The following is a 21631-nucleotide window of genomic DNA, read 5'->3' as shown; positions in this document are numbered from 1 at the left end:
GAAAGAGTCTTTGATTGTACCAATCAGGAAACCTGGTAAAGATCCTCATAACCCAAGTAGTTACCGACCAATAGCTTTGACTTCCCAGGTGGGAAAAACCATGGAAAAGATGGTAAATGATAGGCTGACCTACTGGCTAGAGACTAAGGAACTTCTCCAAAGCTACCAGACTGGCTTTAGGAGAGGTAGAGGTACCATGGATCCAGTAGTGTGTCTAGAAGACTTCATAAGGAGAGCCCAAGTAAATAAAGAATCAGTAGTAGCAATATTTTTTGATATTGAAAAGGCTTATGACATGCTTTGGACAAAAGGTTTGTTAATCAAGCTGCAGCAATTAGGTGTTGGGGGTAGAATGCTCCAGTGGGTGGAGGCTTTCCTGACTGACAGACGGCTAAGGGTTAAAATAAATGGGGACGTAAGCTCCAGCTATGTAGCAGAAAATGGCACTCCTCAGGGAAGTATTGTTAGTCCATTACTGTTTAATATAATGATGGATCAAATATTTAAGAATGTACAGGAGCCTGATGGTGTAGCCTTGTTTGCTGATGATGGAGCCATGTGGAAGAAGGGGAGGAATTTGGGTTTCATTATAAATAAAATGCAGTGTGCAGTTAATGAAGTTCAGCAATGGGCGGTTCAGTGGGGATTTAGGATCTCAGTGGAGAAAACAAAAGTTATGATTTTCTCTAGGGGAAGTATTAGTCCTGAACTTAAAAGTTACCTGGCAGGCAGAGAGCTGGAAAGAGTCAGGTTTTTTAAGTACTTGGGGGTATGGTTTGATAGGAAGTTGACGTGGGCGTTCCACATCCAGAAAATGGTGGATAGGTGTAAAAAAAATTCTAAATGTAATGAGGTGCCTGTGTGGGGTTGAATGGGATGCATCTGGTGCAGCACTGAGATCAATCTATACTGGCCTCATGAGGTCAGTATTAGACTATGGGTGTATAGCCTATGGGTCGGCTTCCAAGTCATTGTTGCACAAACTAGATGTGATACACAACCAAGCTTTAAGAATCTGCTGTGGAGCAGCTAAAACATCACCAGTGGCAGCCATTCAAATTGAGGTTGGGGAAATGCCCTTATATTTAAGAAGACAGCAGCTTGCCCTGGTATACTGGGCTAACCTCAGGGGTCACAATGATGGCCACATTACTCAGCCAGTCCTGAGATATTGCCAAGAGCGACTGTATGATGGAGGGAAAAGCTTTGGGTGGACAGTCAGGGATTGGGTTATGAATATGGGATTAAGTGGCTTTAATATCTGCCCTACAGTATCATATTCTACAGTTCCCCCTTGGACCTTTGAGGAAGCTAAAGTAGACCTGGGGCTGCTTGAAGAAAGGCAGGAGTGTGAGGTGGACAAGTGGAGAGTTGATGGGTACAGTCATGAACATTACAGCAAGAGTATGTTCATGTATACAGATTAGTCCGGGAGCCAAAGGCCCAAATTTGGCTGAACCTGGCTTCGTCGGTTAAAGTTTTTTTTTTTGCTGTTTGTTGTTGTCCAAGGTCTACTCATTAAGATAAGAGAGGGTGCCCGGTGATATCCCTTGGGCAATTCCGGATATTGGCCCTTTATTGTTGGATGTGCTGCAGTCATAGCCTAAATTCTGACATTTTGACATTCTTCACTTTATGTTCACCAAAGTCTATATATCATACTTATTTTTGTGTTTGTTAACATAATAGGATGAGTTTAAGGCCTGGGGGTGGGGTTCCAGCCATGGTTGGGGGTGTGGCCATGCAATTGGGGGCGGGGCTTATACCAAAAAGCCCTTTATTACTCTATTACTTTGGTTGTTAACGCGAGCCTTAAATTATTAGGCATACACTCCATTGTCATCATTTATCGTCAATTGGAAACATTAATGTGCCATTCCAGCAAGTCACTATTGAAGCCACTGACTTTGTCTCAGCGTGTTATGGCATTCGAGGCAGTAACAGCATGTCACACACAAGGTTGGTGGTATGGGGGAAAAAGAATGGAAAAGGTTATTTATCCTCACCAAACCTGGCTGCTCTTCCACCAACAACAGAGGCATTTCTTGAAAATGTGAAAAGAGCACATTTTCAAGCAATATTATGGAGAACTCTGGATAATCGTCCACTTGAACTAAATCCTGAGGAATTTGGATGGACTAAAGACACACAGAACAAAGCACTGATCCCAACAAGTGTACCTGGAAATATCAAACTGGCACCAGATTACATTTTGAAGATGATCAGATGTAGCTGCAAGAGTAAAAATCCCTGCAACTCTAAATGCAGTTGTTCTGTCAATAGTGTGTCTTGCACAATTTTTTGTGCTTGCTTTCAAGTAGGATGCTCCAGAGTAGAGATTTAGCACCACAGAATTTCAGAAAAAGGGTTTAGAGGGGTTTTTTTTTCATCTGAACTCTTAGTTCTTTCCTTAAATAGTTTTTGTGTTTTGTGTGTGTTTGCATACTGTATGTAATTATTTTACATAATTATTGCTCATTAGTGTGTGTGCGTGTGTATGTGTGTGCGTGTGCATGCATGCATGCACGTACATGCTTTATGTACTGTAGTTCTTGTATCAAAATTGTTAATTTTGCAAATTTATGAAAGGGTCAATTACACGTTTGACTAATTTGAATGACAGTAAAGCGTGAATACTGTACAGCCAATTTGGTTAATTGAAAATCAGTATCTTTTGCTATTCTTGTGTGTGTGTGCACATGCTGTATATGCCATTTTGCATGCTTGATATATTGCATACTGTAGTTTTACATAGTGGATCACTGGTGTGTGTGTATATGCATGCTGTATATAGTTCTATTGCATGCTGTATATAGTTCTTTTACATAGTGGATCACTGGTGTGAATGTATGCATGCTGTATATATTTCTATTTCATGCTGTATATACAGTAGTTCTTTTACATAGTGGATCACTGGTGTGAGTGTATGCATGCTGTATATAGTTCTATTGCATGCTGTAGTTCTTTTACATAGTGGATCACTGGTGTGAGTGTATACATGCTGTATATAGTTCTATTGCATGCTGTATATAGTTCTTTTACATAGTGGATCACTGGTGTGAGTGTATACATGCTGTATATAGTTCTATTGCATAGTGGATCACTGGTGTGAATGTATGCATGCTGTATATATTTCTATTTCATGCTGTATATACAGTAGTTCTTTTACATAGTGGATCACTGGTGTGAGTGTATATGCATGCTGTACATAGTTCTATTGCATGCTGTATATAGTTCTTTTACATAGTGGATCACTGGTGTGAGTGTATACATGCTGTATATAGTTCGTTTACATAGTGGATCATTGGTGTGAGTGTATGCATGCTGTATATAGTTCTTTTACATAGTTATTGGTCATTAGTGTGTGTGTGTGTGTGTGCTGTATATAGTTCTTTTGCATGCTGTATAGTTCTTACATAGATATTGATCATTATTTTGTATTAACTGTAGAGTTTATGTAATACTTGTATAAAAATCGCTAATTTGGAAAAGTTATGAAAGGGTTAATTAATCCACATTTGATGTATTTGAATGACAAATATAGAGAAAAATGTGAATACCTATCAGATACAGCCAACTTGGTGCATTTAATATCAGTATTTACACTGATATTATTTTTTTTGTATTTTCTTCCATTATTTGGGCATATAGGGCATTAAAGGGTTAATATATTAAATTGCCCAAGGGATATCAACGGGCACCCTCTTAAATCTTGAAGAGCTACCTCAAATCTATAAGATAAAGCAAAAAAAAACACCTTTAACCAAAAATTCCGGGTCCGACCCCATGGCTCCCGGACTATTAGACTGCTGCCTCCGCGACCCGGTCCCGGATAAAGCGGAAGAAGACGAGACGGGTAGCGTTCCCCACAAACTGTATAAATCCCCCCCATTTGAGTCACTGAGGGGGGGAATTCCCCCCCCCCATTCTGAAAAATGAAATTCAGGCCCTGCCTTTCGTGTCCATCTTCGATGTTTTGATTTATAACCAACACCCCCGAGTTTCGAAGCTTCTTATTGGTTGACCGCAAATTACGTCTTCCAATAGCATCGGACCTTACATATAAAATGATCAATTTCCGAGTTGCGCTGATAATGTCGGCAATTCTCACTCATTAGTGAACAAGATTATAGCAAGGTTTGTTTAAAATAAATTATCCGACTTTACGTATGACAAAAACTTATCTAAAAAGTGAGATAACATATTAGAATATTCTGTTAGCTTTCTCAGTTAGGGATAAAAACACGATATAACCATTCTAAAGACGTATTTTCTACATAATATCAACCCTGACAGAACTTTGGAAGAACTCTCTGATGAACCAGGATATATCGACCAAGTGTACCTTGTTTTCAGAGCGTTTTGACGCACATGGTTCAAAGTTTTGACTGCAAGTGTTTCATTTGAGAAATTAATGGTGAATATCATTATATTTGGGTTATGAGATTAATTTATAAGAAACAACCATTGATTTTAACTCCCTGAGCTCCCTTCATCCTACAGTTGTGCTCATAAGTTTACATACCCTGGCAGAATTTTTGCTTTCTTGGCCTTTTTTCAGAGAATATGAATGATAGCACAAAAACTTTTTTCCCCACTCATGGTTAGTGGTTGGGTGAAGCCATTTATTGATAAACAACTGTGTTTTCTATTTTTAAATCATAATGACAACAAAAAACATCCAAATGACCCTGATCAAAAGTTTACATACCCCAGTTCTTAATACCATGTATTGCCCCCTCTAACATCAATGACAGCCTGAAGTCTTTTGTGGTAGTTGTGGATGAGGCTCTTTATTTTCTCAGATGGTAAAGCTGCCCATTCTTCTTGGCAAAAAGCTTCCAGTTCCTGTAAATTCCTGGGCTGTCTTGCATGAACTGCACGCTTGAGATCTCCCCAGAGTGGCTCAATGATATTGAGGTCAGGAGACTGAGATGGCCACTCCAGAACCTTCACTTTGTTCTGCTGTAGCCAATGACAGGTCGACTTGGCCTTGTGTTTTGGATCGTTGTCATGTTGGAACGTCCAAGTACGTCCCATGCGCAGCTTCCGGGCTGATGAATGCAAATTTGCCTCCAGTATTTGCTGATAACATGCTGCATTCATCTTTCCTTCAACTTTGACCAAGTTTCCTGTTCCTTTGTAGCTCACACATCCCAAAACATCAGCGATCCAGCTCCGTGCTTTACAGTAGGAATGGTGTTCCTTTCATCATAGGCCTTGTTGACACCTCTCCAAATGTAATGTTTATGGTTGTGGCCAAAAAGTTCAATTTTGGTCTCATCACTCCAAATTACCTTGTTCCAGAAGTTTTGAGGCTCGTCTCTGTGCTGTTTGGCGTAAATTTGTGTTGGTCTACCTGACCGTGGTTTGGTTTTAACAGAGACCCTGATTTTCCATTTGTTAATCACAGTTTGAACACTGCTGACTGGCATTATCAATTCCGTGGATATCTTTTTGTATCCCTTTCCTGTTTTATACAGTTCAATTATCTTTTCCTGTAGATCCGTTGACAATTCTTTTGCTTTCCCCATGACTCAGAATCCAGAACCGTCAGTGGCTGGATGAAAGATGCAAGAGTCTGTCTGGATCCCAGAAACTCACTCAGCTTTTATGCACACACACTGATTACAAGCAAACAGATCACAGGTGAGGACGTTACCTTTAGTAGCCATTCAAACCCATTTGTGTCAACTTCTGTGCATGTTATCAGGCCAAAATCGCCAGGGTATGTGAACTTTTGAGCAGGGTCATTTGGGTAGTTTCTGTTGTCGTTATGATTTAAAAAGAGAAAACACAGTCGTTTGACAATAAATGGTTTCACCCAACCACTAAGCATGAGTGGAAAAGATGTTTTTGTGTTATCATTCATAGTCTCTGAAAAATGGTCAAAGAATCATAGATTCTGCCAGGGTATGTAAACTTATGAGCACAACTGTACCCATAAAGACACCCCCTCCCCCTAAACACACACACACACACACACACACACACATGGATCCCAATTATACACACACATACCCACACAGGCCAGTCAGCATACTACAGAGGGTGACTAAGGGCTAAAAGGTGCATAGATACTAAAGAATGCAAAGCACATCACACCAGATGTTAGATATAATTATAATGAAAAATATGGACTCCGTAAACCAGATTAAGTGGGTTAAATTAAACACACAATTTCATTACATATATACAGTCGATGAAATGATCAAAATAAGAGGATTCAAGAATAAATAAGCATGCTATGAACATAAATCAAGAACATGGAAAGACAAAGGCAGGAAACAAGCTTGCAAACACTATTGAAACACCAACAAACTACAATAACAATTCATTTTTCAATATTATGTCAGTGCAAGAAACATTTAGAAGTATAACATATCTTGCTAAAAAGAAAATTGTTCTTTTAGCATTTCTTGCTAAGCGAAATTGCAAATTGCTAAAGAAAAATGAGTCTTTAGCACTTTTCGCTAAAACATTTTGGGTCCTAGAGTGAGCACAGCAGTGGTCTGTGGGGGCGCATGCGCGCCGGGTTAGGGTGAGGTTGACGGGGGGGGGGGGGGGGGGGGGTACTCATGAAATTGTAAAATTGTACTCATTAAATTTTTTCAAGGTTGGCAGATATGCAGTTATATCACAAATATGGATGTGACACCAAAATGGGTCAGTACTAAATATACAGTGTACTTCATAGGGTGCATTTAAATAAAAAATAGGGTGATAAACCCCAAATGACCCCCTATTGGATATATATTGCACTATCTAGGGAGTAGAAGTCATTATTTCATAAACTATGTAGTGTACTTATGGCCCTTTTCCACTACCCTTTTTCAGCTCACTTCAGCTCGCTTCAGCTCACTTCGGCCCGACACGGCTCGTGTTTCGACTACCAAAAACCAGCACGACTCAGCTCGTTTCAGCCCTGCTTAGCCCCTAAAACTCGCACCGTTTTGGGGTAGGGCTGAAGCGAGCCAAACCGTGCTGACTGAGGCTGGGGGCGTGAGCAGACACTCCCCTGTGCACTGATTGGTGAGGAGGAGTGTCCTCACATGCCCACACACGCCCTGCGAGCGCGCTGGGATCTGTAAACACCGCAAACCCGGAAGAAGAAGAATTACGAATTACGAGAATTTCTGAAGCCTTATGCGCCTCGCCTCATCTATACGCTCTTGCCAGTATCTGTTGGCGTTGTCAAGCCACAGCACCAAGACCAGCAACACTAACGACTCCATGTCCTCCATGTTTATTGTTTACTATTCGGGTCGTGAGACTACTGCTTAAAAGCTCACTGAATCAGTGACATACAGAGCATCGTGGACGAGTTCGCGGAGCGCAAGGCTCGCCGTATGCCCTTCAAATAATGCGCGCAGTAGGCTATTGATGTTTTATTATGAGCCATGTACAGTATGTCGCCTAATGTTTTTTTGTTTCTGAGTTACATGCTCGTTTGAAGGACTTAATGTACAAAATAACATAGTTGCACCCCGTAGTGTTGAAATTGGTAAACACAGTGCATTCAGTGAGGTTTGCACCGCCCTCCTTTTATTTCTGACTCTTCCTGTCACCGTTGCAACCTCTGAGCGCTCATTCGTATGCCCTTCAAATAATGTGCGCAGTATAGGCTATTGATGTTTTATTATGAGCCATGTACAGTATCCTAATGTTTTTTGTTTCTGAGTTACATGTTCGTTTGAAGGACTTGATGTACTAAATAACATAGTTGCACCCGGTAGTGTTGAAATTGGTAAACACCGCAGTTGCGGACATTTTGTAGCCTAAAATGATGTTATGATAAGCTTTAATAAAGGGTCCGGTCATTTGCCCCGCCCCCGGCCCGGCTCTGACTTGTTCCGCCACTGTCACTGATGTCACTGTTTGCGCTGCTTAACGACATCACATGACGTCCACCCACTTTCGCTAACTCCACCCAATGTGTCCACCCACTTCCAGCCAGCACGGTTCAGCGCGGTTGTAGTCGAAATGCAACTCCAACAGCCCCGCTCAGCTCGACTCAGCTCGACTCGGCACGGCACGGCTCAGCCGCGTTTGTAGTGGAAAAGCGGCATTACATAGCGAATAAGCATGTGACTTCCAAATGGCTCTGTATTGGATGCTCAGTGCACTATATAGGGTGTAGAAGTTATTGCATACACCTTCACTTATATTGGGAATATAGAGCTGAACCCCAAAGAGCTCCCCAGTGGATATACGGTATCGGGAACAAAATAGGGAATGGACATCATAATCCAATCCATATTCCAATCCATTTCATACCTTATGAACGTGCACTTGTATAGAAAGTAAGGAGCTGAACACAAATGGCAGCTTGTTGGACATATAGTGCACTACACAGCAGTGTTTCCCACAGAAATTTTGGAGGGGACAGCCCATGGGGGGGGGGGGGGGCGTGGCGTGCGTGGCGCACGTGTCCAGCTGAATTGCAGGGGTGCGCGGGTGGTTGTTTAGCGCGTGGCGCGCGTGTCCGGTTGAATTGCAGGGGTGCGCGGGGGTTGTTTAGCCTACTAATACTACTAAACTAAGACTAACAAAGAACAAATTCGTTGGTATTGGTTATGCACCTTGTATTTTATTTTAGCATGTTGCTACAGAGGGCAGTCCTACAAGAAGAACATATTACAGATAGCAACCAAACCAAACCAAAAATCCTAAAATACTTCACACCCTGAACTCCTACAAAAAGTCCTACAAAACAAGGACTTCTAGCTCTGCTGTATGTCAAAAGTGACCCTGACAAATGCCTGCCCTGTTTACAAAGACCACACCCTGCACTTGTGCATTTGATTTTTCTTGGCTTTGAGAAAAAGAGTTTGAGTGCCCTTTCATAATTTATGTCTTCTGCAGGGATGTGATTTTTCCGCGAATTCGCGGAATTCCGCTTTTTTCACCTCAAAATTTTTAAAAAAATTTTTTTCCGATTTTTCGCTCAAAAATCCGCATTCATATCCTATTTGTTCTGACTTTCAGTAATTCCGTCATTGAGATGAAACGAGGTACGTGATTGGCCCATCGCTCTGTAACAACCAATGAGCGTGCTTGTTAGATAGCTGTACGTAAGCTCGCTTCAAACAAAGAGTTGAAAGATGCACCTGATCATCAGTTTGGTGTGTGTTTTTAAAGTAAAGAAACATGGGGAAGAAGAAAAAACAACCCAGCTCATTTCTTTCCCCATAATAAGCCTGTGAGTGGTGATGGTGTCACTGCACGTGCGACGGAGTGACGAAGGTTGCCGTGGCAATGGGGCCTCGCACCATCTGTTGCTTCCTGGATGCGCATGCGCACGCTATGAAAGCTGTGGCGAAAAGGTTGGCATCGGAGGCTAAACCTTCTGAGGAGAAAAGAAGGGGCGGTTTTTATTTCAGTTTGTTTTAGTTACGTCCGAAGAAACAGCAGTTTAAATCACGGCTCTAGTTTACAAATCAAAATGGTTACTCAGTGAAAACAAAGCAAAAGCTAGAGAGAGGGGGAGCGGTGTAGAGCGAGGGGGAGCGGTGTAGAGAGAGGGGGGAGCGGTGTAGAGAGAGGGGGGAGCGGTGTAGAGAGAGGGGGGAGTGGTGTAGAGAGAGGGGGAGTGGTGTAGAGAGAGGGGGGAGTGGTGTAGAGAGAGGGGGGAGTGGTGTAGAGAGAGGGGGAGTGGTGTAGAGAGAGGGGGAGTGGTGTAGAGAGAGGGGGGAGTGGTGTAGAGAGAGGGGGAGTGGTGTAGAGAGAGGGGGAGTGGTGTAGAGAGAGGGGGGAGTGGTGTAGAGAGAGGGGGGAGTGGTGTAGAGCGAGGGGGGAGTGGTGTAGAGCGAGGGAGAGTGGTGTAGAGCGAGCGGGAGTGGTGTAGAGAGAGGGGGAGTGGTGTAGAGAGAGGGGGAGTGGTGTAGAGAGAGGGGGGAGCGGTGTAGAGAGAGGGGGGAGCGGTGTAGAGAGAGGGGGGAGCGGTGTAGAGAGAGGGGGGAGCGGTGTAGAGAGAGGGGGGAGCGGTGTAGAGAGAGGGGGGAGCGGTGTAGAGAGAGGGGGGAGCGGTGTAGAGAGAGGGGGAGCGGTGTAGAGAGAGGGGGGAGCGGTGTAGAGAGAGGGGGAGCGGTGTAGAGAGAGGGGGGAGCGGTGTAGAGAGAGGGGGAGCGGTGTAGAGAGAGGGGGGAGCGGTGTAGAGAGAGGGGGGAGCGGTGTAGAGAGAGGGGGGAGCGGTGTAGAGAGAGGGGGGAGCGGTGTAGAGAGAGGGGGAGCGGTGTAGAGAGAGGGGGAGTGGTGTAGAGAGAGGGGGAGTGGTGTAGAGCGAGGCAGAGTGGTGTAGAGCGAGGGAGAGTGGTGTAGAGAGAGGGGGAGTGGTGTAGAGAGAGGGGGGAGTGGTGTAGAGAGAGGGGGAGTGGTGTAGAGAGAGGGGGAGTGGTGTAGAGAGAGGGGGAGTGGTGTAGAGAGAGGGGGAGTGGTGTAGAGCGAGGGAGAGTGGTGTAGAGCGAGGGAGAGTGGTGTAGAGAGAGGGGGAGTGGTGTAGAGCGAGGGAGAGTGGTGTAGAGAGAGGGGGAGTGGTGTAGAGAGAGGGGGAGTGGTGTAGAGAGAGGGGGGAGTGGTGTAGAGAGAGGGGGGAGTGGTGTAGAGAGAGGGGGGAGTGGTGTAGAGAGAGGGGGAGCGGTGTAGAGAGAGGGGGAGCGGTGTAGAGAGAGGGGGGAGCGGTGTAGAGAGAGGGGGGAGCGGTGTAGAGAGAGGGGGGAGCGGTGTAGAGAGAGGGGGAGTGGTGTAGAGAGAGGGGGAGTGGTGTAGAGAGAGGGGGAGCGGTGTAGAGAGAGGGGGGAGCGGTGTAGAGCGAGGGAGAGCGGTGTAGAGCGAGCGGGAGCGGTGTAGAGCGAGGGGGAGCGGTGTAGAGAGAGGGGGGAGCGGTGTAGAGAGAGGGGGGAGCGGTGTAGAGAGAGGGGGGAGCGGTGTAGAGAGAGGGGGAGCGGTGTAGAGAGAGGGGGAGCGGTGTAGAGAGAGGGGGAGCGGTGTAGAGAGAGGGGGGAGCGGTGTAGAGAGAGGGGGAGTGGTGTAGAGAGAGGGGGGAGCGGTGTAGAGAGAGGGGGGAGCGGTGTAGAGCGAGGGAGAGCGGTGTAGAGCGAGCGGGAGCGGTGTAGAGCGAGGGGGAGCGGTGTAGAGAGAGGGGGGAGCGGTGTAGAGAGAGGGGGGAGCGGTGTAGAGAGAGGGGGGAGCGGTGTAGAGAGAGGGGGAGCGGTGTAGAGAGAGGGGGAGCGGTGTAGAGAGAGGGGGAGCGGTGTAGAGAGAGGGGGGAGCGGTGTAGAGAGAGGGGGAGTGGTGTAGAGAGAGGGGGGAGCGGTGTAGAGAGAGGGGGGAGCGGTGTAGAGAGAGGGGGAGCGGTGTAGAGAGAGGGGGGAGCGGTGTAGAGAGAGGGGGGAGCGGTGTAGAGAGAGGGGGAGTGGTGTAGAGAGAGGGGGAGTGGTGTAGAGAGAGGGGGGAGCGGTGTAGAGAGAGGGGGGAGCGGTGTAGAGAGAGGGGGAGCGGTGTAGAGAGAGGGGGGAGCGGTGTAGAGAGAGGGGGGAGCGGTGTAGAGAGAGGGGGAGTGGTGTAGAGAGAGGGGGAGTGGTGTAGAGAGAGGGGGGAGTGGTGTAGAGAGAGGGGGAGTGGTGTAGAGAGAGGGGGAGTGGTGTAGAGAGAGGGGGGAGTGGTGTAGAGCGAGGGAGAGTGGTGTAGAGCGAGGGGGAGTGGTGTAGAGAGAGGGGGAGTGGTGTAGAGAGAGGGGGAGTGGTGTAGAGCGAGCGGGAGTGGTGTAGAGCGAGGGGGAGTGGTGTAGAGAGAGGGGGGAGTGGTGTAGAGCGAGGGAGAGTGGTGTAGAGAGAGGGGGGAGCGGTGTAGAGAGAGGGGGAGTGGTGTAGAGAGAGGGGGGAGCGGTGTAGAGAGAGGGGGGAGCGGTGTAGAGCGAGGGGGAGCGGTGTAGAGAGAGGGGGGAGTGGTGTAGAGAGAGGGGGAGCGGTGTAGAGAGAGGGGGGAGCGGTGTAGAGAGAGGGGGAGTGGTGTAGAGAGAGGGGGGAGCGGTGTAGAGAGAGGGGGGAGCGGTGTAGAGAGAGGGGGAGCGGTGTAGAGAGAGGGGGGAGCGGTGTAGAGAGAGGGGGGAGCGGTGTAGAGAGAGGGGGAGTGGTGTAGAGAGAGGGGGAGTGGTGTAGAGAGAGGGGGGAGTGGTGTAGAGAGAGGGGGAGTGGTGTAGAGAGAGGGGGAGTGGTGTAGAGAGAGGGGGGAGTGGTGTAGAGCGAGGGAGAGTGGTGTAGAGCGAGGGGGAGTGGTGTAGAGAGAGGGGGAGTGGTGTAGAGAGAGGGGGAGTGGTGTAGAGCGAGCGGGAGTGGTGTAGAGCGAGGGGGAGTGGTGTAGAGAGAGGGGGGAGTGGTGTAGAGCGAGGGAGAGTGGTGTAGAGCGAGGGGGAGTGGTGTAGAGCGAGGGGGAGTGGTGTAGAGCGAGGGGGAGTGGTGTAGAGCGGGGGGGAGCGGTGTAGAGAGAGGGGGAGCGGTGTAGAGCGAGGGGGAGCGGTGTAGAGCGAGGGGGAGTGGTGTAGAGAGAGGGGGAGCGGTGTAGAGCGAGGGGGAGTGGTGTAGAGCGAGGGGGAGTGGTGTAGAGCGAGGGGGAGTGGTGTAGAGCGAGGGGGAGTGGTGTAGAGATACTTAAACTCCTGGGAACGTTACTTGTGGGCTTAAATAGCTTAGGTCTTACCTTCTGCCGCTACTCAGATTGAAGATCTCTACAGTATGTAACCTTTTGTCACCATTTGAGGGATCCTTTTTAGTAGACTTTTCATTTTGATATCTCCAAATTTGGATAGCATTGTCAGACAAAGGCCAGGTGGATAAATGCAAGTATTATTCCCACCAGCCGTCTTAGATATGGACTGTTCAGTTTCGGGTGGAGGGTAGAAAACCACCACAAAATGAAAGAGATCCTTTACAGCATGACATTGCTGACTGACTGTATTATGCCATCAAACACCAATAGCCGTTTTCTAGCAGTGCGAGTAAGGCTCTAGGAAGAGTTTGGAAGGTTGTGTGCCTTTTAGTTAAGCTAATTTTACAACCTCCTTAGTGTTGCTTTGCACAGCTGCTTCTTCCTCATCTTCATGCACTCTTCTTTAAGTGTCACTGCTTTGTTTAATTATAAAAAAAAGGAAAAAAATCAGTCTGTTCTTAATAGCACTCAATGAATTTTTTGACACGAAAAGTCTAACTTAAAATCTAACTTAAACCAGTCTGCTGACTTTTCAGGATTCTCTTAACTGTTTGTGTTATTTGTCTCTTCTTTCAGTGACCATCTCTTTAATCAGTGACCTTTGCTTTTTCCTTTTATAACATTTTTATATCATCTTTATCAACTTTTATATCATTTTTCTATTCTCATGTCTGATCTGATCATCCCTGTCCTCTGTTTAATGTCTACAATTAAAATAAGAAAACGCTATCAAACTGTTCTTAACACTGAATGAATTTACAAACTTTGTTTCAGTCCACATATAGAACGTTAACATGACAACAGTCTTTGTTGACTTGTCAGGATTCTCTTATACCATATAGCCCTGTCTCCTGTGTCATATGCCATCTTTAATTAAAAAAAAATCAAATTGTTCTCAACACTGAACAATTCATCTTTGCTGAGTGCAGGATTCTTGTACACATGTAGTCTTTCCTACTCTTTCTCCTAGTGGTTCTCCCTTTTGTCAGCATCAGTGTCCTTTGCTTTTCCTTGTAAATGCTTTTTTCTTATAGCCATGCTCTGATCTAATCCCCTTCGCAACGTCGACATTAACGTTAGCTGTCTCGTCCTGTGTATTCTCAACGGTATCACTCACACTGCTATTACCACCATCGGATTCAGGAGTTTTCCTCTTAGCAGGGGAAACTTCTGCCACTGCACTTGTGCGTTTTAGCCAGCGGTCCATGTGTTTTACAGCTAAAGTCCGAGAGAGGAAGAGTGCGCGCTGTGTGTGAACTGTCTGTGCTGCTGTGTGTGTTCTGAGTAGGCTACGGGGGGAGATAAGAGGGGGGTCAGTCAGTAAAAGGAGGGTTAAATTCAAGTAACCTTGAGAACAGAAGGTAGTCGCGCATTCACACTGATCCATTATTAGATTGCCGTTGTCAGGCAATGCAGTAATGTGTGCGGGAATCTCTCGCATTAGAATCGTTAAAGGTGCGGGAATTTTAAAAAATGTGCGCAATACCCGCAATCCCGCGCCCAAATTCAGGCCCTGAAAGGTACTGTTTATCTTGAGAAATTGCAATTGTTTGATGGATTTTGCTTAAACTTTAAATGACTTTCGCATAAAATGCGAATACAGATGATTTTCTTTTCGCAAATTGGAATAAAACTTCGCAATTTGCGGACGTGCGAGTGGCTAGCGTGAGCCCAGACCACCACCAGCAGACCAAAAACACACTTTCAATCCAGTTTTATTGATTGACCTTGGGAACATAGTCCAGTTTTGTAAAACATTCCTATTGATAGACTTTTGGAAACTGTTATTGATGGCTCTTGGGAACTTCCTTCCGTTTTGAAAAGCACAACAAACATTAAATAGTTGGTGAACGAGTATAACGTTCACGAGGGGTTAACAATGTCGGTTTATTGGGCTGACCTAATGTTTTTATTTTACCTTTCCAGTGATCTTTGCAGAATGGATTGTTGACCATCATTGATGAAATCTCTCTTCTCTAACCGGCGTTTCAATCCCCGACTCGCTCTCGCCACCTCTGGCTGCACCGCTGCACTCAAGTCAGAGACGCGAAGGAGGAAGGGGAGGGGTGAGGAGGGCGGAGCCACACGCTCTGGAAGAGGGGCGGGGGGATTGGGCAAAGCGTTCCATTCTGGCTTTGAGTTTTCTCACAGATCAGCGGTATCAACTTCAGCGAGAACTTGACTGAAATGCGAGTTCGGACGATATGCGTACTTTTTAATGTGAAAACGTACAGTCATACAATGAGGTAAAAAGTCGTAGCGGCTACGCAAGATGCGTACAGGTTGGCAGGTATGTCATTAACAAAACAAACAACGAAACCTCACCAAAAGCAATACCTCGCCCCCTGGTGGACTCTGTCCCAGGTGAGGTGGTAATAATAATAATAATAATAAAGTGACTGACAAGCAGTAAAGAGGAAAGCAGAGTGAAAGACAGAAGAAAACAGATGAGTCTTTAAAGACATGCTGGCTGTGTGAAGAAAATTACTGAACACTAAAGCTATGATGGAGAGACAAATGCGGAAAGTGAAGTAGAAGTTGTAGGAGGATGGAGAAGGTCAGAAAAATAGAAGGGAGAAAAATTACTGAGGGCTTTAAGTTGAAGTGAATTTATTTATTTATTTTTTTAATAGGGAACCAAAGTTTTGGAATACAGTTATAACGAGATTGTGGCAGTGAGGGCGTGGCTGAGCGTCAGCTGTTAACAGCAAGGAGTCAGGCTGAACCAACAGGGAACATGGAATAAACATGTAACACCTGCATCTAATTACTGGCTGTTTATTAATGTGTCTCTGTGTGTCTTTCAGATGGCCAGGAATGAAATCATTCATTACAACACTTTAAATGTGATGATTTATCAAATTTGGAGATTTGAATATGAATCATTTTAAAATGTATAACAAAAATTATATTTATAATAATAGTAAGCATAGCAATGAAAAAATGCTTATTTCAAAGATTACAGCACTTTGTTTACATACATAATTTGCAATTATTTTATCTGTGACAAACAAGAACAAGAACCGAGCTGAAAGTACTGTGCGAGTCGCCATTTAAGATATTTCAGTATAGAGGGTACCATGAGGATTGGTCCAGCTGTTTTCCTGTAGTATCATTAACAAAAAACAAAGAAACAAACAAACAAACCCCACTGAAAACAATGCCTCGCCCCCTGGTGGACTCCGCCCCGGCGAGGTAATAAAACTCTTCCACTGCATTTAAAGGCAGTTTGTTGTTCTATGGACATGGAGCACACTGCAGAGCAACTACACTTCTGTAAATGTTGTATAATAACCAAATAATATTTGTTTATGCATTCAGCTGGTTGCTTTTAAATACAAACATTTCTGCAAATTGCAGTTAAATATCCGTTTTCTCCACTGATGTACACAATCAGTGGTAACAATCTGTGTTTCTCTCTGTGCTGTGAATTTCTTGTTAGTGATGTTGGTATCTGTGAATTGGTCTGTTACAGCAGTGAAGAGTGCGTGAACTCCATATTAATGCACACAACAAACACAAATATATTATATTCAGGGACTTTTGTCCATGTCGTGCATCTCTGATTGATTAATGGTCCATTTGGAGGTAAAATAAAGGAATATGGAGGGTAACTGTGTCGTTGTGCTTCAGATTTAAACCCCAGTAGATCAGTAACCGCAGAAACAGAAATAAGATATTTATATTAAAAAATACAGAATCTAATTTTATGTTACAAAAAACCCACAATGTAATTAAAATAGAGGCAAACCGACCTGAAACAAAGCATAATGCTGTTGATATAAATCACATGTTAATCTACTGATAAACTGATATTAACTAAAAAATGTGGATTAAAAAACATCAAGTCTGAATGAATTTCAAACAAGCTTTCATTCAGTTTCCTTTTGTTCTTCATTTTAGTAGAAATAATTAATAAATCCATCGATAGCTCTGCCTGGTCTTGTTCTTTCTGACTCGACGTGTGCACGGCCCTCTGCAAACCCTTTACACTTCGCCTCTTTAACATCTGCATCAAGTTGAGCTTTAAATTCTTCCTCTGCCTGTTTCCTGGCTGCTGCTTCTCTCTGTGCTTTCTGGGTCTCCAGTTCTTTCTTGTGTTGCTCTGTAATGAAGGCAAGATTTCTCTCCTCCTCCTCCTTGTGTTTTCTTTCTTCTTCTTCTTTCTCCTTTCTGAAATCTTCCTGTTGTTTCTGTAGTTTTTCCTCCATTTCCTTTTTGAGTTCTTCCTCCTTTTCCTTTCTTTCTCTCTCATCTTTTTCTCTTTGTGCCTTTAGCTGTTCCTCCATATTTCTGATCTTTTCATTGAAATCATTTTCTCTTCTTTTCTTTTCTTGTTCTTCTTTCTCTTTTCTTTCCTTCTCTCTTAAATCTCTCTCCTCCATTTCTTTCTGTCTTTTCTGCTCATACTGACTCTCCTTCCTAATCTGATCTGAATGCCATTCATCCTCCATAGCAGCAATTATTTCCTCCCAGACCTCCTGCTGTTTGTTTCTCTTCTCCTCCTCCTCCCTCATCCTCTGCTCCCACTCTCGTTGCTGAGATAACTGAAGATCCTGTAGTTCCTTCTTTTTACTTTCCTCTGCATCCTTTATCTTTTCTTCTAAATCCCTTCTCCTGTCTTCTTCTGCTGCCTTCTGTTCATACTCCTGTTGTAGTTTCTTTAATTCTTTTTCTTTTTGAATTTTCATCTCTTCTTTTTCTCTTTGAAACTTCTCATTCTCCGCTCTCTGTTTCTCCTTCCACTCTTGTTCTTTCCTCCTCCTTTCCTCCTCCTCCTGATCTCTCCGTTTCTGATCTTCCTGTTTTTGTCTCTCGCACTGTTTCCTGTTCTCCTCTCTCTCTGTGTTTATTTGTTGCATCCATTCCTTCATCTTCATGTCATCGTCTTCTCTTCTCTTCTGAAAGTCCTCTCTTGCCTGTTGTTCCCTTTTTTCCATATCTCTTTTTATTTGCTCTTCTCTCTGTTTAAATTCTTCCTCTTGTCTTCTCTCCTCTGCCTCTTGTCTTTCTTTTTGTTCCTGCATCTCTCTCCTCATGTCCTCCATTTCAGTCTTCAGTTCTTTCTCTCTCTCTATCTGCTCCTCTCTCTCTTTCAGTATTCTCTCCTTTTCTTCTTCTAGAGCTTCCTCGACCTCCTGGAACATCTCATTAGTGTAGTAGCCTCTTCCGTTCACCTTCACCATTAAGTCGATTTTATCCAGGAGCTCTGACACCTGAGTGTTGCTGGATTTATCACTGTTGCTGAACACCTGATATCGTTTACCACAGGCTGACAGAAGTTTGTTTAATTCTGGCTCAGCAATTTTCATATACTGTTCAAATGTCTGTTCATTAAGCTGATCACCGCAGGTGAAGAGTACGATGGTGTATGTGTTCGATTTTATACCAAAAGTCTTTTCAATGAATTTCACTACCTCTGTCTCCTCCTGTGTGAAGCGTCCGATTCTCAGCACCAGCAGGAACACGTGAGGACCAGGTGCTGCCATCGATATGCATTTAACAATCTCTTTCCTGGTTTCTTCATTATTGATATTTGTGTCAAACAGTCCTGGAGTGTCGATCACAGTAATCCGTCTCCCACTGAGCTCTACGGTCTCTTTCTGACACACAGTGGTAACTGACTGCAGTGACATCATTTCTTTAAATACGTTTTTCCCCAGAATGGTGTTTCCTGATGCGCTCTTCCCAACTCCTGTCTTCCCCAACAGCACAATTCTGAGAGCGTCAGGGCTTTTTGATAAATCTGTACAAATGAAAAAAAAAAACATTGATCTTTAAAAGAGACAAACATGAATAAAGCTGCTCGAGTTATTATAAAATAATGTCATGGGTTTTGTCCTTATTTTATCTCATCTGAACTGTCAAAGTAAAATTACATCTGCAAATTTAATTCCTTTTGACATGCTAATGATGATGCTGTGCAACAAAATGTTTATTTATAAACAGTTTCTGATAAATGCAAGTAACAGCTGTCCTTTTCCTTCTGAGAAAAGCAAACAGACTGATAAATACTCTGATTATTTTAAATTGATAATCACTTTACCTTCTGTTTGAGTCCTCCTCTTGAGTTCAGTCACTTGCTGTTGCAGATTTTCAATTTCTCTTTTGTACTGCAGCTGTGTTTCAATCTGGGCATCAGCGTACATGGCCATCGTGTACGGATTGTTGTTTTTAAGAAGATCTTTAACACAGATAAACAGATCATCTGCTTTTGTTTTGCTGCTGTAGAATCTTGATCGTCCTCCATGTGTCTTTATCACAGACTGAAGAGTCTGATCTATCTGTTCCTTCTGCGACTGCTGGTTGATGAGGAATATGACATGGTCATTAATTCTGGAGCCGAAGACCCTCTGAATCATCTTTATTTCTGCTTTATCTTCATCACTGAGACCTCCAGGAACCATGATAAAGAAAACATGCACTCCAGGATCACAGACAGAGACACAGTGTCGAGTCTGACGCATCACTTCCTGTTCTGAGAGCCGAGTGTTGGAGAGAGCGGGCATCTCCACCAGCGTTATCAGGTATCCACACACTTCTCCCTTCCTTACCACACACTCGGAGCTGGACTCTGACTGGACCAGTGAGGACTTTTTACCCAATAATATTTTAGACACTGAGGCCATTAATTCTTCCATTCCCAGCAGCACTAGGTTCAAATGTAGAGTCTCTTTTAATTCTACAATTAATCAGACAAACAAACAAATTAATTGTGTTGACAATTACAATATTACAACAGCATCAGGAGCTGTTCGTTTAGCAACAGAATGATGGAACTGTCAGTGCACGCTCAAAGGGAAACCTGTAGATGGCAGTAATGCAACACTGTGGATGCCAGCTGCCTTAAAACCCAAAAGAAGAAGAAGAAGGTAAACCTGCGCATGCGCACACGGACTTCCTCTGTCTGCTTGACTGCGCCAAGCGAGCGATTTCATGCACATTATTTGCTTTAATCCCCTCAAATTAAATAACTTCCCAGCCACAGAATGGCCTGATATTTTGTGAGATATTACAGAAATAAACATATCACAATCACCACATTTCAGAGGGAACTAAATTTCACCAATTTTATGAAATTGAAAGGCCGTCTCGCTTTAAAAGTGCTACACAAATAAACTTCATTTGACTTGAATGCTAGAAAGAGAGCAAGCAGAATTCTAGTCTTAACCTGAGTGCAGAATGTGCTTTAGTTTATAATGAGCTTATAATTTCATTACTCATTTCCTGAGTTTGAAAGACCTGTTTTAAAAAACACAGGTAAAAAGAAAAAGAAGAGCTTTAAAAAGAGCCTTTGATCAGTGATTGGTCAATGAGAACCATGTCGATCAGTGTACTGTTGATCAGCAATTGGTCATTGGGAATACTGGAAATGAGCAATCACTAATCACTAACGTGCTCAAAAAGTCACTAGATTTATCACTAGGCCTGATCACCAGGGTCCTCAATTCCTCCACACTGGAGTGTGATCAGTCAGTAATTTGTAAGTTGACTGTATCATAAGCTAAAAGTTTCCTGTTACCATGTTACCTTTTATGAATTTACTGGAAAATACTGGAATACTGAAAAAAATAGGATAATTTGTAATTGTGTGGTGGGTACTTACCACTGTGCTCCTTCTTTCTCACATTTAATCCACCTTTAAATATATTAAATGTGGGTTTTATGCCTGCATGACCAGACTTTCCTTGCTTTTTTGGTTTAGTATGCTCTCCCAGTTTTACTGTTTCTTGATTTTCCAGTTGACCTCTGAATTGCTCAGATGGTTTTTGGCCTACTGCAGAGTCGGCTTCTTCATATACCTCACAGATAAGGTTTCCTTTATTCACCTTGACCATCTCTTCCATCTTCTTCACAAGCGCATCCTGGCTGCATCCACTGAAATTTAAATGTCTGTAATTACATTCGGCAATGATCTCCTGTAGGACAGTTTCCTGATCTTGAGCTACACTGGTGCCGATTTCTATGTTCTTTGTCGTTAGCACCATGGTGTAATTATGAGCCTCCTCAGACAGATCTGAAAGAATGTGATCCACTCTTCTTTTGTCTGCTTCAGTGAAATCTTCTGGCTGTACAATTAGCATGATCACATGAGGTCCAGGAGCCGACAGAGACACACACTCTTTAAGAGACTGTGTGAGCTGATGATTCGAGAGGCTTTGTTGAAAAAGATGAGGTGCATTGACGATGGTGAGGGATCTTCCCTTCACATGTCCTCTAACTCTCCCACACTGAAATGATACTGAATGTCGAGACCCTTCAGTCCCAAACGCAGATCTGCCCAGGATGTAGTTTCCCACGCTGCCGGTGTCGGAGAGACTTTTTCCCAACAGAATAATCCTCAGATCAGACACTGCAAAAGGAAAAACACATTCAAAGCTACAGTGCATGTACTGGGTTTAATCCAATACCATTATCTTTATCTGTATCTGTTTAGAGCTAAAAATATTCATATTTGGATTTAAACTGATAGTGGGCGTGGTCTGTACCAGAAGGTTTTTCTGAGAAGCCCATTACTCTGCCCTGGAAACACTGAAAATCAGTGAGGGGGGGGAAAACAAAACAGGACTTCTGGAAGAGGAATCCATTTTAGTCACAAATTATAACAACTTTAAAAAATATATTTATTCAATTTATTATATAATTTAACAGTTTAATTTTTGAACCAGATGTCCTATGGAACTTTCTGGCAAGTTTTATATCTTCTTTCAAATGTCACTGAATAAACTATTATTATTATTATTATTAATAATAATAAAAAACTATTACGGGCGGCACGGTGGTGTAGTGGTTAGCGCTGTCACCTCACAGCAAGAAGGTTCTGGGTTCGAGCCCCGTGGCCGGCGAGGGCCTTTCTGTGTGGAGTTTGCATGTTCTCCCCGTGTCCGCGTGGGTTTCCTCCGGGTGCTCCGGTTTCCCCCACAGT

General features: G+C 44.1%; 1 protein-coding gene across 1 annotated transcript; it reads right to left on the bottom strand.

Moving 5' to 3' along the window:
* Positions 1-15200: 15200 nt before the first annotated feature.
* On the bottom strand, positions 15201-21242 carry LOC132870527 (GTPase IMAP family member 8-like). Its single transcript, XM_060904199.1, has 4 exons — positions 21195-21242; positions 20312-21058; positions 18752-19387; positions 15201-18451 (listed from the first exon to the last, which is right to left on the bottom strand). The coding sequence occupies exons 1-4, from the start codon at positions 21217-21219 to the stop codon at positions 16605-16607; spliced, it is 3255 nt and encodes a 1084-aa protein (XP_060760182.1). The 5' UTR covers positions 21220-21242; the 3' UTR covers positions 15201-16604.
* Positions 21243-21631: the final 389 nt, after the last annotated feature.

The sequence above is a fragment of the Neoarius graeffei genome, chromosome 22 (assembly GCF_027579695.1).
Source record: "Neoarius graeffei isolate fNeoGra1 chromosome 22, fNeoGra1.pri, whole genome shotgun sequence".
Taxonomy (NCBI): Eukaryota; Metazoa; Chordata; class Actinopteri; order Siluriformes; family Ariidae; genus Neoarius; species Neoarius graeffei.
Note: the sequence above shows the minus strand (reverse complement) of the source record. Positions and strands in the feature narration are given on the sequence as shown.

What these genes read in the sequence shown, in the direction of transcription:
- LOC132870527 (XM_060904199.1), bottom strand. Translation starts at nt 21,219, where the DNA reads ATGGGCTTCTCAGAAAAACCTTCTG. An exon ending in GAGAAAGAAGGAGCACAGTG is followed by an intron (nt 19,388 to 20,311) that starts GTAAGTACCCAC and finishes GATTAATTGTAG; the next exon opens with AATTAAAAGAGACTCTACAT. An exon ending in GAGGAGGACTCAAACAGAAG is followed by an intron (nt 18,452 to 18,751) that starts GTAAAGTGATTA and finishes TCATTTGTACAG; the next exon opens with ATTTATCAAAAAGCCCTGAC.